The sequence below is a fragment of the Oncorhynchus kisutch genome, linkage group LG28 (assembly GCF_002021735.2).
Source record: "Oncorhynchus kisutch isolate 150728-3 linkage group LG28, Okis_V2, whole genome shotgun sequence".
Taxonomy (NCBI): Eukaryota; Metazoa; Chordata; class Actinopteri; order Salmoniformes; family Salmonidae; genus Oncorhynchus; species Oncorhynchus kisutch.
Window position 1 is genome coordinate 6,661,490 of NC_034201.2, and position 13,718 is coordinate 6,675,207.

The 13,718-nt window shown below is 40.1% G+C and overlaps 1 protein-coding gene across 4 annotated transcripts; it reads left to right on the top strand.

Moving 5' to 3' along the window:
• The first annotated feature begins 3,503 nt into the window (after nt 1-3,503).
• LOC109872719 (matrin-3) lies at nt 3,504-13,475 on the top strand. Of its 4 annotated transcripts, none has more exons than XM_031807606.1 (21): nt 3,504-3,607; nt 5,734-6,281; nt 6,581-6,642; nt 6,775-6,813; nt 6,918-7,018; nt 7,128-7,171; nt 7,490-7,606; nt 8,082-8,207; nt 8,308-8,472; nt 8,701-8,819; nt 8,930-9,428; nt 10,580-10,673; nt 10,820-10,839; nt 10,956-11,084; nt 11,313-11,435; nt 11,581-11,709; nt 11,789-11,916; nt 12,180-12,294; nt 12,557-12,701; nt 12,834-12,955; nt 13,219-13,475. In XM_031807606.1, the coding sequence occupies exons 2-21, from the start codon at nt 5,766-5,768 to the stop codon at nt 13,243-13,245; spliced, it is 2,820 nt and encodes a 939-aa protein (XP_031663466.1). In that variant the 5' UTR covers nt 3,504-3,607; nt 5,734-5,765; the 3' UTR covers nt 13,246-13,475. The 4 variants fall into 4 exon arrangements, with proteins under 4 accessions (XP_031663466.1, XP_031663465.1, XP_031663464.1 ...); XM_031807605.1 differs by having other exon boundaries at nt 3,580-3,664; XM_031807604.1 differs by lacking the exon at nt 3,504-3,607 and adding an exon at nt 4,843-5,006.
• The last annotated feature ends 243 nt before the right edge of the window (nt 13,476-13,718 follow it).

A 13,718-nucleotide genomic window follows, 5' to 3' on the forward strand; every position in this document is an offset into this window, starting at 1 on the left:
GTGATTAAGGCTGAGCAAGGGCCAGTGATAACTGTTAAATGGCATGGCTATTGATTGGATCACTACACACATGATGCCCACAGGCTGAGAACAAGACCAAGAACAGACTAAGAACAAGATGTATCAAAGTAATGGCTGGATTGCCATAAAATTTGTTGTGTGCAATCAAGACCCCAAGTGGAAGAAACCTATTGATTTGGTGACCACTTGACCTTTCTTCTAGCGCCACCATCAGGCCTTTGTATTTCCATTTTGTTTTCCATTTTCCACTTTTACAGCTGCTTATTTGCTAGTTGGTATGTGTACTTAGTTTAAAAAAATCTGCTGCTGATTTAGTTTGTTATATCGTTTTATAGATGTTACTTTATTTTAATTGAAGAGGTTACTGTATATTTAAGTTATATTTATTTTAAGTTATTCATTAATGTTAAGATAATTTTACATTCAACAATTTTACAATTAAAATTACATTTAGACTGTAAAATATGGCCTTTATCACGTTTCTTATAGAGGCTATAAGCCTTGCATCAAATAGTGAATTCCACTGTATGCAGAATGTTGCATGCATGTCTGCACAGTGTTTTATATTTTCACAGGTCACTGTCAAAAAATATTGTCCAGTAAATATTGGACTACATGAGTTGCAAGCCTACAAAGGTAGTTATTTAAAGCTTTGACTGGGTCGATTGGGTTCTGGAGGTGTGTGGTTACAGCAATTGTGCAGGGTTGGTGGGGCCCAATGTGATATCTTTTCATGGGGACCAAAATCCCTGGCGGTGCCCCTGAGCCTATTTTACATTCAGCAAGCGTGCATCTCTCCTCCAATAGGCTCCCGAGTGGCGCAGCGGTCTGCATCTCCGTGCAAGAGGCATCACTGCAGTCCCTGGTTCGAATCTATGCTGCATCACATGCATATGTGATTGGGAGTCCCATAGGGCAGCTTTGTCTGGGGTAATCATTGTAAATAAGAATTTGTTCTTAACTGACTTCCCTAATTAAATAAATACAAATATTGTTGACTTGATGTATTTCCTCAATCACACTGATGGCATCCTTGCCAAAATGGTACACAGCATCATCTGGTATTGTGTGCAACAAAAGTTCAACATTCAAATTCTGCCACCGTTTCTGTTAAGTCGTGTCCGCGTACAGTTTGATGCATATGTTGCCAATGTATGCACTGCAACTGCCTCTTCAATGTAAGGCAAACGCAGCATTCCATTGGCAGTGAATGTACTTCTGGTGTACCAAAATGCAAAAAGGCTATCGGTGTGATTGAGGCGTAAGCTTAGCATATACCATAAACTCAATGTTAGGCTTAATACTACAGTTGATATATCCAGTCAATTTACACAGCAAAAGAAAAAAAAGTTGATCCGAAAACAAAATCATAGGTAGCCTATGTGAGCTCCCTCCCAGACCCGGTATGCAGAAAAGCTCCCATATTGTTTCAGTTTTTTAGGGACAAGAAATGTACCCTACCTAGGCTAATTTTATTATTTTAAAGTGAATACAAAACTGTAGTCTAGGCTGTACACTGCAGTGAATAGCCTAGGCCATTTGAAGAACCGCTCAAAAGCCTGGTGTTTTAAATTCATATTCAATTTGAAATAAGTGCAAAGTTTCCTGATTGGGCAAGTATTTGGATACTTAAAAAAACACTAACTTCAACCAGTAAAATGGCTCTTTGGCTAGCTTTTGCTAAAGCCTATATATGAGAGGTAGCATTCTAGCTAACAACTGCGGTTTCCAAAATAGTTATTTTGCAAAGATCACAAAATAATCTCCGCGATTGTTCAAGCAAGAATCAAAACATCATTGTAAGCGTATGAGAACTCAGTGATTTCGTTTAGAAAACATATCTAGGCTGTTGAATGTGTGCAGATGGCAATGGCTTTCTTACTGCCACCAAGAGTGGTGTTTGGCTTACATGTTTTAAAAGCGTTAGAAAATTAGGTGGATACCATGGCATCGTTGAATACTCGTTTCTGACTGGCATAAAGAGCATTCTCGAGACGGTCAAATTCACTGGCTATAGTTCATTCTTACATGTTCTATGTGTGAGTTGCTTTTGAAAGCAAAATCGAATTGAAAACATGCTTGCATTGTTGAATTCCATTTTCATAATAGCAAGCCAGGACTGATGGTTTGGTTAGCTAAACTAGTGTCAGCAATTGATGTTATTATTCAATAGCACAAACTCCTAAGCAAATCAGGGGGAGAAAAATAGGTTTATTCAGAGAGGACAAATCAAGATGTTATGCTGGGAGATGTTCAGTCTCCCCTGTCCTCAGGTTTTCTCCCCTGAACAAAGGAACTGGATGCCATTTATAACCCCCCACCCTAGCCTGGGGTTGACCAATTAGAAGTCCTTGCAGTACAACTTGGCCAATGGCCAAATGACAAGTATCCTGCTCCTGACTCAATGTACAGACCAATGAAAACATGGCACACATAGCTCTGAGTTCAGGAGTGACATTTCACAGATTCTAAACAGATGTTAAACTGAAAACCACCTCTTATTGATCGTTAACTAGTTATCTCGTCCTCTGCGTTGCATTTATCGTCAAAATATTCTTATACTAGCAAATCTGTTTGTTTAGTTATCAAGTCAACTACTGTAGCTATCGAGTAGTAAACTTGCTACCTACTTTAGTGGATGTTGAACACATTTCTACCTGTAAATTAACTTTTTTTCTGTAAATGTGTTAAATTAAAAAAGGGATAGTCACCTCGGGACTGTGTTCTCTGGAAAATAATGCAACTACGTGGAAGGTAAATTCCACTCTGCTTAGGCGTCATGGAACACACCTTCCACATCATTCATTATTTTCCATAGAACGCATAGCCCCTTGTTGATTGTCCCTTCCATATAGAGTCTACAAACACTACTGAGTATTTCCAATCCCACTTTTACATCGGCACATAGATTACATTTTTCTCTATAAGCCCATATGTAATTTATAGCCTACGGTGTATTGCATTGGTAGCTATGGAATGGGTGGAGTAGGAAATGTTGCTGTGTATTTAGACCAGAGTCCCAATTGAAATAACACCATATGCAGATTCTACTGATGCCACCTAGTATTCCCAACCCCACTTTTACATTGACACATAGTATACTTTTTTCTCTATAAGACAATATGTATTTCATATACAGTGTATTGCATTGGGGGCATTTATTTAACTTTGGAGAAAAAAAACAATACAATCCACATTTAATACAAATGTCACTTAAATATGAATCATAGTTCATGTTTAGACAATTATTTTTCATGTATCATGAATAAATACATGTTAATGTATTATTTACGTGGATTTGTGTTCGGACGGACACCTCGGTGGAAATGGAGTCCCTAGAGAAAGCAAAGAACAAGATGGTTGTCAGGAGAAGTGCAGTATTATCATAAGGACATGTATACTTGGAAAACGGAGGAGGAATGGAGGGAAAAAGAGAGAGGGAGAAGAGGTTTAAGAGAGAGAGTGAAGAAGAGGGTGAGCTTGAGTCGGATAAAAACTGTGGGGGAAAAATGGAGATGGTAATAAGTTAAAGAAGAATGGTAGAAAGTGTAAGTAGAGGGAGCTGAAGACAGGAGGAGAAATGGAAGTGAGTAAGGGCGAAGTATCGGAGGTGAAAGGTGTGGTGAAGTTATCGGAGACCGAGGTAGGCACTGAGGATCAGGAAAAAGATGAGTCTGTGACAGTAGGAGTGAAGTTTTGGGTGGACTCTTGCCTTTTGGTTGATTCATTTGTGGTTTCACGGTGGGTGAAAAAAATATTTGGGTAATGTGGAATCGGTAAGGGTAACCAAAAGTGGTCTAGTGATAATTGTTTCTGTTGGTCAGAGGGAGAATGCGCTCGGAGTAAAACGAATGGCGGCAAGAAAAGTGTATTGTTTCGCTCTCAAGAAAAGGGCACAAATGAAAAGAATGATAACTGGGGTAGCAGTAAATATAAAAGTTGACCAGCTGAGGGGAAAGATTCCCGGTGTATGTGATGCTCGCAGACAGGGTGGCGAGAGTGAGGAAACAGAAGAGTCATTGTCTGTTCTTTTGAGTTTTGAAGTTGAGTCTTTGCCCGACAAAGTGAGGTTAGGATATATAAGTTATCCTGTATGAGCCAAATACATTACAATGTTACAGGTGTCAAGCTTATGGGCATGTGGCAGAAGGGAGGGTTCAAGGTGTGAGAAATGTGCATAAGGGCATGAGACAAAGGAATGTGTAGTATTGGGGAAAGTATTGGAATGTGTTAATTGTAGGGGTGCCCATGGAGCTGGGGATCAGAAATGTCCCGTGCGAGAGAGGCAGGTTGAGGTTTCCAGGGTTAGAGTAGAGTAGAAGTTGTCATATGCTGAGGCAGTGAAGAAAGTAGAGGAAGATGGGTTAAGGTGGAGGAGTGGTGAGAATAGTAGAGATATACCCGTACAGAGGGATAGGCCAAAAAGTTATATGTTTCAGAAAGATTGGATTTTTAGCATTTATAGCAATGGTTATCAACTGTACTGCAGGGATGGAACGGAATTCACAGAAAATTGAGGTTGTGGTGGCAGCTGCAGAGAGATATTGGGTGGGCGAGACTTGACAGCAGAAGAGTTACAGGGTGTGTTAAGTGGTGTCCCATCCTTCCAGGCATGAGGTAGGAATAAATACATTTAATTAGTAGGGTGGTGTTAATTTTATTGTATATAATTTAGAAATTAGTGAGTGTAGTGTTAGATGGTAGGGTATTTATTTAGTACATTTTTTATTTTTCAAGCAAAGTATAAGGGAGTTGTACTCCAGTCTAGTGGGTGGCGGTAATGCAACAAATTGGATGCCAACCGCCGTTAAACCTCACAAAAGAAGAAGTAATGTAATTACGTGGGGGACTTTTATTCTGAAATTCCGTTAAGGGAATAAGCTATTGTTTTTATGTCGCTGGTAGATGGATAAATTATAAATATCGTTGGTCAGACTGTAGCCACTAAATTTAACGAAATACCCAGAAAGGAGGCTTCTTGAAAGGTATGTTTTACAGCATTCACAATGTGCATTCCATGTAGTAGTGGAACTGTATGCGTAAACATTCAACCCGAAACTATCTGTCTGTGTTTACTAGAAAGCTATGGTTAGCTTTTTGCTAGCTAGCTTCCTGGCTGTGGTCAGCAAGGCAGCATTCTCCAACGGTGCGTGCGGCTAACCAACAATAATGCAGTAACGTTAGAGCTACATGGTACTTGCTTGCTAATATTTTTTTCATCGGGTTGAGATGATATTTGGCTTAATTTAGCAGAGCTAAATATGTGTAGCTAGCTAGTTAACAACAACTGGCTGTTGTGCTGAAGCCCCCTCCAATTTAACTAGCTACTGTAGCAAATGACTAGCTACCCACAGCAAATGAAGACCAACTAGAGAGCCATTGAAGATGATACCTTTTCAGTTTCACAGTCGTGCTAAGAATACTTTCTTCCTAAGGCTCATCTGTAGGGCCTACACGTTTTACCCAACCACATTGATGTAGCTAGACATGTTCAGGGATCCCAAACTCGGTGCACGCTTTTTTGTTTGTTGCTGTATTCCTACACAGATGATTCAATTAATCAACTAAGCATAACGTTTTAATCATTTGAATCTGCTGTCTAGTGTTAGGGCAAAAACCAAAATGTACACCCCTTGGGTCCTGAGGACCAAGTTTGGGAAACTTCTTTAGAACACCTCCCCCCCCCCCCCCCCCCCCCCCCCTCAATTTCAGAATAAACTTCTCTGTGCCCTGGATGTTTGAGGATGGAGGGCAGTGAGGGAAACAGCTCTGCACACCAAGGATCTGGTGATGGAGGTATGAATTTATATGCCACTCTGGGGCTCTCTCCAGAAGACGTGGATGCTCTGGCCCAGATTCCAGAGAATGAGATCAGTGTGGAGACGTTGCCTTATCTGATAATGCAACTGAAGGCCAGTCGAGCCAAGCAAGAGGAGCAGGGACAGTCCTCCCCAAAGGGAGACAGCTGTCAGGAGGATACAGATGATGGAGTCCTTAGCAAACGGGACCGTCCCCCTGCAGTACCTCGCCGTTCAAACAGCCATTGTGACACTGACTATAGGAGAGTGGAGATTCACAGTCGACCAGAGCGGCGGACTGAGACGAGAGATTCCCGTCACAATTGGTCCTCAAGGGAAAAACCATCCGAGACCCAGCAAAGGTTACCTTTCTCCTATCAAGTGGATGATTTTCATGGAGTTTTGCCCAAGGTTTACCCACACACATGCTCTCTATGCTTATGCATGTTGAATTCTACTAAGGTAAGCTTTGTTATATTCCAATACTCTTGCTTTTGTACTGTGTATCTGTAATTTAAATCAACACTCTTATACTTATAAAGCCCTTTTTACATCAGATGTCAAAGTGCTATACAGAAGCCCAGCCTAAAACCCCAAATAGAAAGCAATGCAGATGTAGAAGCACGGTGGCTAGAAAAAACTCCCTAGAAAGGCTGGAACCTTGGAATAAATCTACAGAGGAACCAGGCTCTGAGGGGTGGCCAGTCCTCTTCTGGCTGTGCTGGCATTCATTTAGCTTAATGAGGTCGCTTTTTTCACAGGAATGGAAGGATCATGTCAATGGATTAAGCCACGTGGAGGGCTGTCGAGAACTCCTGCGTCTGTAAGTGTTAACATGCAATGTAAAACATTTAGAGAATGGACTGATACAGGTCACAATCAATTGATATATTTCCTATTACCTGGTTTTATTCAAATTAGTTGTTTATTTTTTTATTTTATTTTTTATTTACAGATATCCAGATTGGAAAAGACCTGATACCCGGAAGGAAATGTGAGGGAAATGAAATTAAGCTTCATGTTGAAAACAGGCATGTCATGATGTAAAATCATTAGCTGTTCCTCTTCTTACTTAGCACTGTTTACGTTATCTTCCAGGTCCAACTCCATCCCAAGTAGAAATGCTATTTCACCGTCCAGGAGAACGCCACGTCCTGCTATGCCGTACAAGAGACAACATAGCTCAGACCACGTAGGAGGTGATAACACCAGTCCCGTTCCAAAGTCAAGTTTGATCCAGACCAAATAAGGCCCAATTGCAAACCACTTGAAAGTAAATACTATCTCCTTTCATGTTTTCATCTTTAGGTGAAGTCTGGTCTGCACCAGAAAGACGCTATTTGAAGCCCAAGGTAATGATGCCCCTTTTGTGGTGATGTTTTCTTATAAATAGATTATTTGGTGTGGCTGGTAGCCTAGTGGTTAGAGCGTTGTGCCAGTAACTGGAAGGTTGCTGGATCGAATCCCCGAGCGGACATGGTGAAAATCTGTCATTCTGGCCCTGAACAAGGCAGTTAACCCACTGTTCCCCAGTAGGCTGTCATTGTAAATAAGAATTTGTTCTGACTTGCCTAGTAAATATGTTTTAAAATATATCATTAACTTCTTATGATGTAGCTTTAAGCAAATTAACTCCATGCTTGAATGTGTGATTTTATATTTTGCTTTAGGTTGGCACAAAGGTGGTGGTTACAAAATTTCCCCTTGGCTCTGTTGGTGTAGAAGACTTGATGACTTTGGCTAAGCCATTCGGCACGGTTGTAAAACATCTGGTGTTCCCCTGCAAGGTAAATTACACATTGATTTTTAAAAAAGTAAAAAAAAAAAAAGAGGAATAAGCACTCAACCCTTAAAGATCCACTATTCAGAAATCGCTGCACCATTTCATGGTTGCAAAAATTCAAATAGTTTGCCTAATTTCAGTTTTTGACAAAACAAGCAACTCTACTGTAGAGAATAGTTGTACCACAGTGAAATATCTTTTCAATAACTAAATATTGTATTTTCAGCTGTTTGACACTTGTGTACAAAACTGAAAGAAAGATTAAACTTAAGCATGGGAAGCATAGAAATGGGGCACATAGAACATATCTACTGCTTCTTAGACTTGCTTTCAATGAGAATGACAGCTATAACTAATTTCTATATGAATTTGGTTGGGTCGCCCAAAAGGTTACATGTTGCAGCTTTAACATTCTCTAAAAAAGTTACATCTGTAGTTGAATGTCTATTGGATGATTCAGTGTTGTCTTTTTGTTACAGGGATTCCTGGAGTTTGATTCTCACAAAGAGGCAGTCAATATGGTGAATCACTTCAGTGAAAAGCAAGCATTCGTGAAGGGAAATAAGTTGACTCTGTACCTGTCACCGATGGTGTGCAGTATTCATGTAAGTGCATCTGTCTGTTAAAAGTTTGAGATAATGATAATAATTAATACAGAAGTATTAATCCCAGAGATCCCAGTATGAGCATGTTTTTTTCCTTTAGCCGCCAAGGTTGGATGAACCACCAGAAAAATGGCAGACCAAACAAGTTACCAATACAGTGGTTTGTTTTTCCCGCCTACCTCCTGGGAAGGAAAGAGAATCTGAGATTCTTGTTCTCGCCAAGATGTTTGGGAATGTGCGGCATTCAACATTTTCAAGTGATCAGGTAAGGTTTGAGCAATATGGAATTAAAGTGTGATCAATCAAATTCTGCAAATCGCTCTGGTGATTTCAAATAGACAAGAGTTCTTAACAGTAACAATGCAGTGTATCTATTTTAAATTCAGAATAGCATGGGATTGTATGACTAGAATATATCAATTCATCACTAACCTCCCATTATGCAGTACCTTCTCTAGCTTTGTCTAATGAATCGTCCCTTATTCATCTGCAGGCCCTGATTGAGATGGTAGATTGGAAGGATGCTGACATTATGGTGAAGTACTACCACTCCAACCCCCTAAAGATCAGTGGAAAGAGTGTCAAAGTATACTTGTCACTGAAACGCCTGAGGTAAGTAAGAGTCCTTCAACTGGGGCTATTGTGGCCAGACCGATTTTCCTGTGGGACTCATCAGGAAGTATGTCTCAGGGAAGTTTACCTCAATGGTTTTTGCCTTGTAGAGAAAGTCCTGACTCCACCACATCCAGAAGAGCAGATTCCAGTAAAGGCCGCAGCAGCAGACACAAGAGCGAGGAGACTTGCAAGACCTCAAACTCCACGAACGAAGAGAAACCCAGTACAGGCAAACAACCTGCTGAGAAAGTGATGGAACAAGGAGAAGGTCATCAAAGCACCTCAGAAGAGGTCAAGCAGGACATCAAGGAGGAGGACTTTGATTTGGAAAACAAAGATCTAGATGGAAAGGGCATCCAGGTGGAACCTGAACAATGCTTGTCAGATGATGAGGTTGGTGCTGGTGTTGCAACTAAAAACCCTGCTTCTTCCAAAAGTGCTTCTCTGGTGGCTGATTCTAAAGATAAGGGGGAACCCGAAATCTCAGAACTTTTGGTAGACGATACCTTGGAGGATTCTGACATCAAGGCTGCCGATGATCCAGCTCTGTGTGATGCTGACGTTTCAATGGAGAACATGATGGAACAGGAGAGCTTTCATGAAGATGTAAGAAATTATTTTCATTTATATTTGTGATCGGAACCAACAAAAGGCTCATTGTTCCCAGAATTGAAAATAAGTTTGTCAAGTAACCAAGATGTGGGTTCCTAGCAATGGCTTCTTAAAGCATGTGTGCTTCAACTCTTCAACTTGGTTGAATTTCTGGGAGCATTCCTGAGAATGTAGTTTTGTTGAGTGAGATCCTCCACTGATCAGTTTCCCATCTACCAATTGGAGCCCTTATTTGCGAGGCATTGGAAGACCTCCATGGTCTTTGTTTGAAATTCACTGCTCGACTGAGGGACCTTACTATTATCTGTGTGTAGTACAGAGAATGGCTAGTCATTCAAAAATCATGTTAATCACTTATTGCATCCATGCAACTTTTGACTTGTTAAGCACATTTCTACTCCTGAACTTATTTAGGCTTATTGGACTCAAGACACTTAAACTTCTTATTTTTAATTAATGTCAAAACTTTTAAAAGTATAATTCCACTTTGACATGGGGTATTGTGTGTAGGCCAGTGACACACACTCTAAATGTAATCCGTTTTAAATTCAGGCTAACACAACAATGGATAAAGTCTAGGGGTGTGAATACTTTCTGAAGGCACTGTATGTATGTATGTGATTTGCTCAGGGGCTATTAATTCCATCAGTTTTATGAGTGCCCTACAAATCAGATGGAGATCAGCTTTGAAGGATCTCCTTACGTTATAGAGCCATCTCTGTACAAGCTCCAATTGTTTCCAGAAAACCTAGACTGACAGTAGTAATCCAGAACAGTCACTTAATCGCTCAAGTCAGCCAAGCATTGTAGATGTATGGATCAGTAGACATGCCTATTTGTTCAGCCCTAACATGGTAAAAACCTGGACCGACCAAGAGGTTTGAGCATATTTAAGATGTCAATTTAATTTGTAATAGTGCAGCCACAGAGTTCACGTCTTAGCTTTGAGACATGGATCTATATCATAGTTCAAGATGATTAAATAAAATTTTACATACTTTTATGTTCATTGTTTGAGCAGCTTTTTACAGTTTCCCATTGCAACAAGTATTTGTCATGAGATAAGATATGGTTCTAGTGCAGCACTGTGGAACTTGAAACTCAAATTCTTTAACTTATTGATGTTGTGGACTTATTTCCAACAGGACAATATGGATGACATGGATTTCCCTGAGAATATGGATGACTTTGTTACATTGGATGAACTTGACGACAGTACTGGAGGGGACACGCCGCTGGGTAAGCAATGAATGATGAAAAATGTTATTACTTGGCAGCAATAGACATAATTATTATGCCTGTTTAGCCAGTGTGGATAACGCATTAAGAAAATAATCTGCAGCTCATAATTTATAGTTATAATTACTTTTTGTTTTTATTTGCAGAGTCAAAGGGTGCTTCATGGGTTGGTATTCCTCAAATGATCATTTAGAAACGTGTAGTTGGAATGTGTCAAGTGTAGAAAAGTTGTTTTATCCAACATTATTGATAGTAGGTTGCGCAGTAAAATTGTTTCTACAGGATGGAAAAGTTGTCCATATTAGCCCAATTAGAAAGGGCTATGGAAACATGGCGGTGGCCCTATTGAAACTGGCAGAGCGAGCAAACGTGAAAGTTGTCGACCATGCCATATCCTTCCTCAGAAAGGAGGTATGTTCATAATTATGTTACTTGCAGATCAGTGTATTTATTTTGTATGGTACTTAACATTATTTCCATCCCATGAAGAAAACTAGATGTCATAGCAACAGTGGTGAATAACAATTTGATATTCATGCATTTTGGCATACAGAGAGGAATTTATTTACTCAACCCCTGATTTGTGCAAGCATTTAATGTCCTAGTTTGTATGACATTGAGAATTTCCTATATTTTCAGGCATGGTTAGAGCTTGAAACTACCGAGGAAGTACGTGAAATGGTGAAATTCTACAAAGGAAAAGGACAGTTGTTGAGGAAACCAGTCAGTGTTAGCATGTGCTTTTCACAGAAAAAGTTGGAGGTGGGTTTGGTGTATCTATGCTGTACACATTATGCATCTGATGAGAGAATTTAGTTATTAACTAAACCACACCTAGTATAGAGTCAATATTTGTAACACAAAGATGTGTATTATGTGTAATGTGACTTTGTTTCTGTCAATGTAGAGGCCTAGTGGGAGATCCATCTACATTTGTATGCTTCCACTCCAGAAGTACTCTGACGTCTCTCTTTTACGACTTGCCCAGCCTTTCGGGAAAATCACTGGCTATAATTTGAACTGGCATCATGGAAAGGTAGTTTCAACGGCCCTTTTTTTAGGGGGGGGGGGGTTCTAATAATAAAGGACTTTCACTTGGATGTTTTTTTTTTCAGTGTTATATCCAGTTGGAGAGCGTGGAAGCCGCTCAGAAAATGGTGAAGTACTTCCAACGTCCACACAAGTTCTACGGGACCCTGTTAAGAGTCAGTTTGTGCAAAAAGGGAGACTCACTAATATACTGGTAAATAATTTTCAATGACCCCTAACAATATGTAATAGAGTAGATGATGGAAATTATAGTTAGACTAAATGGAATTTGAAGAATGCTAGTATGCAGTCCATGTTCACTACCAGTTCAATTGATTGGAATCTATTGGAAGAATATACATCCAATTAAATAATCTGAGAAAGAATGTTGTTAAACTGGAATGTATGAGTGATGCATCTAAGTACACTTTCATGATCTAGTACTGCGTGACATTGTATTCTGCTCTTCTGATACAGGAAGCCACCAGTCAAATATGAGCTGTGGTTGGCTGGTCAGAACAACAGAAGATCAAGAGATCATCAAGGAGATGAAAAGACTAATGGCCAGTCAACCAAAAGCCCCTATCCAGAGGTGAAAGATGGTTATTTGCTGTTTTTGTTTCCTTCATTTGAACAAGGTGAAAGATAGCTGAATATTTACATATTAACTATCAAGGCAATCGTTTATTACATTTTTGCGTGCCCGTGAACAATCCTTTTACAGTTACCGGTCAGTCAAGACGTAATCAGTCAATCCACTTCACACCGAGAAGAGTGAAGATATTTATTGGTGTTGGTCTCTCAGGCTAAGTAGAACGAATGAGTGAAAGACATGATTGTTTTTGTATGGCCAGGATGTCCAGAGCCCTGTGTCTGACAGTGAGCGGGTCTGTGGGGACCCTGAGGGTGAGGAAGCCAGTGGTGTGGAAGCTATCCCAGAGGAGGAGGAGAAGAAGCAGGAGGAACCTCTGGGCCCTTATCAACCTGACAACCCTGTTGGTAAGATGCTAGAGAAACTGACTTATGTTTGTGTGGCTGCCTATTTTTATTATCAGGTGTGACCGGGATCTGCTTAAGAGCTTTTAGTGCCATATTGTGATAACAACCCTTTCGCTCTCCTTTTACTTGCAGGGTTAGATTATCTGGTGCCAAGGACTGGATTCTTCTGCAAGCTGTGCAACATCTTCTACACCAATGAGGAAACAGCCAAATCAGTCCACTGTAGCAGTGAGGTACATTATCTGAACCTTAAGGTAATTCTCAACTATGACAAGTCAGTCTTATGAATCATTCTTTGTGGTGTATTTGTAAGAATGTTTTTGACCTTGGGGGCCAGAATACATTCAACATTTCTCAAACCTTGTTTACTCAAGCTAGTATCACCTATGCTTGTTGAATCTCAACCAAATGGAAAGATATGGGACTTTTTAGGGGATCGGTTTTAACTGGAGTTCTTGGTTATGGGTTCATTTTAGATAATGCATTGAAAATGTACACTGATTTTATTTTCTTTCAGAGAAAGATGGACATTGATCTCGGCTGATTGAGAGGATTGTCGTCCACCTGTGGTCTTCCCAGAGGAAGGCCATTTTGGTATTAACGTTTCTGTCCAGTTTGTTTAACATTCCAGTCTCTTCTGTTACTGTTGACAACAGTTACCCATTTGAAATTAATTAATGAAGCCTATTTACGAAATGTAGTCCCCTTCTGTGGTTATGAATAGTACCTGGATTTAGTTTCCTCTTATTGAATAAACAAACGTTTGACTTATTATTTTACTTCTGGAAAGCACCTTTTTCACCTTTTACTCTGAACCTACTGACCTTTAACATATTTGACAGAGGCCTATGGTTGTTTTAATGGTCAACTGTCATTTATCAATGACATGTGGACAGGATTGGCTGGAACTACAGCCTAGAATTTGCCATAACCCAGAGAACCATCTGGTTCTTGACTGTGACAGCAGAGCTGGTTAAGAAGATTCACCCAGTCTGTGGCAAGGAGCAGCACATCGCT

What these genes read in the sequence shown, in the direction of transcription:
- LOC109872719 (XM_031807606.1), top strand. Translation starts at nt 5,766, where the DNA reads ATGGAGGGCAGTGAGGGAAACAGCTCTGCACACCAAGGATCTGGTGAT. An exon ending in CCTGATACCCGGAAGGAAAT is followed by an intron (nt 6,814 to 6,917) that starts GTGAGGGAAATG and finishes GTTATCTTCCAG; the next exon opens with GTCCAACTCCATCCCAAGTA. An exon ending in CGATGGTGTGCAGTATTCAT is followed by an intron (nt 8,208 to 8,307) that starts GTAAGTGCATCT and finishes TTTTTCCTTTAG; the next exon opens with CCGCCAAGGTTGGATGAACC.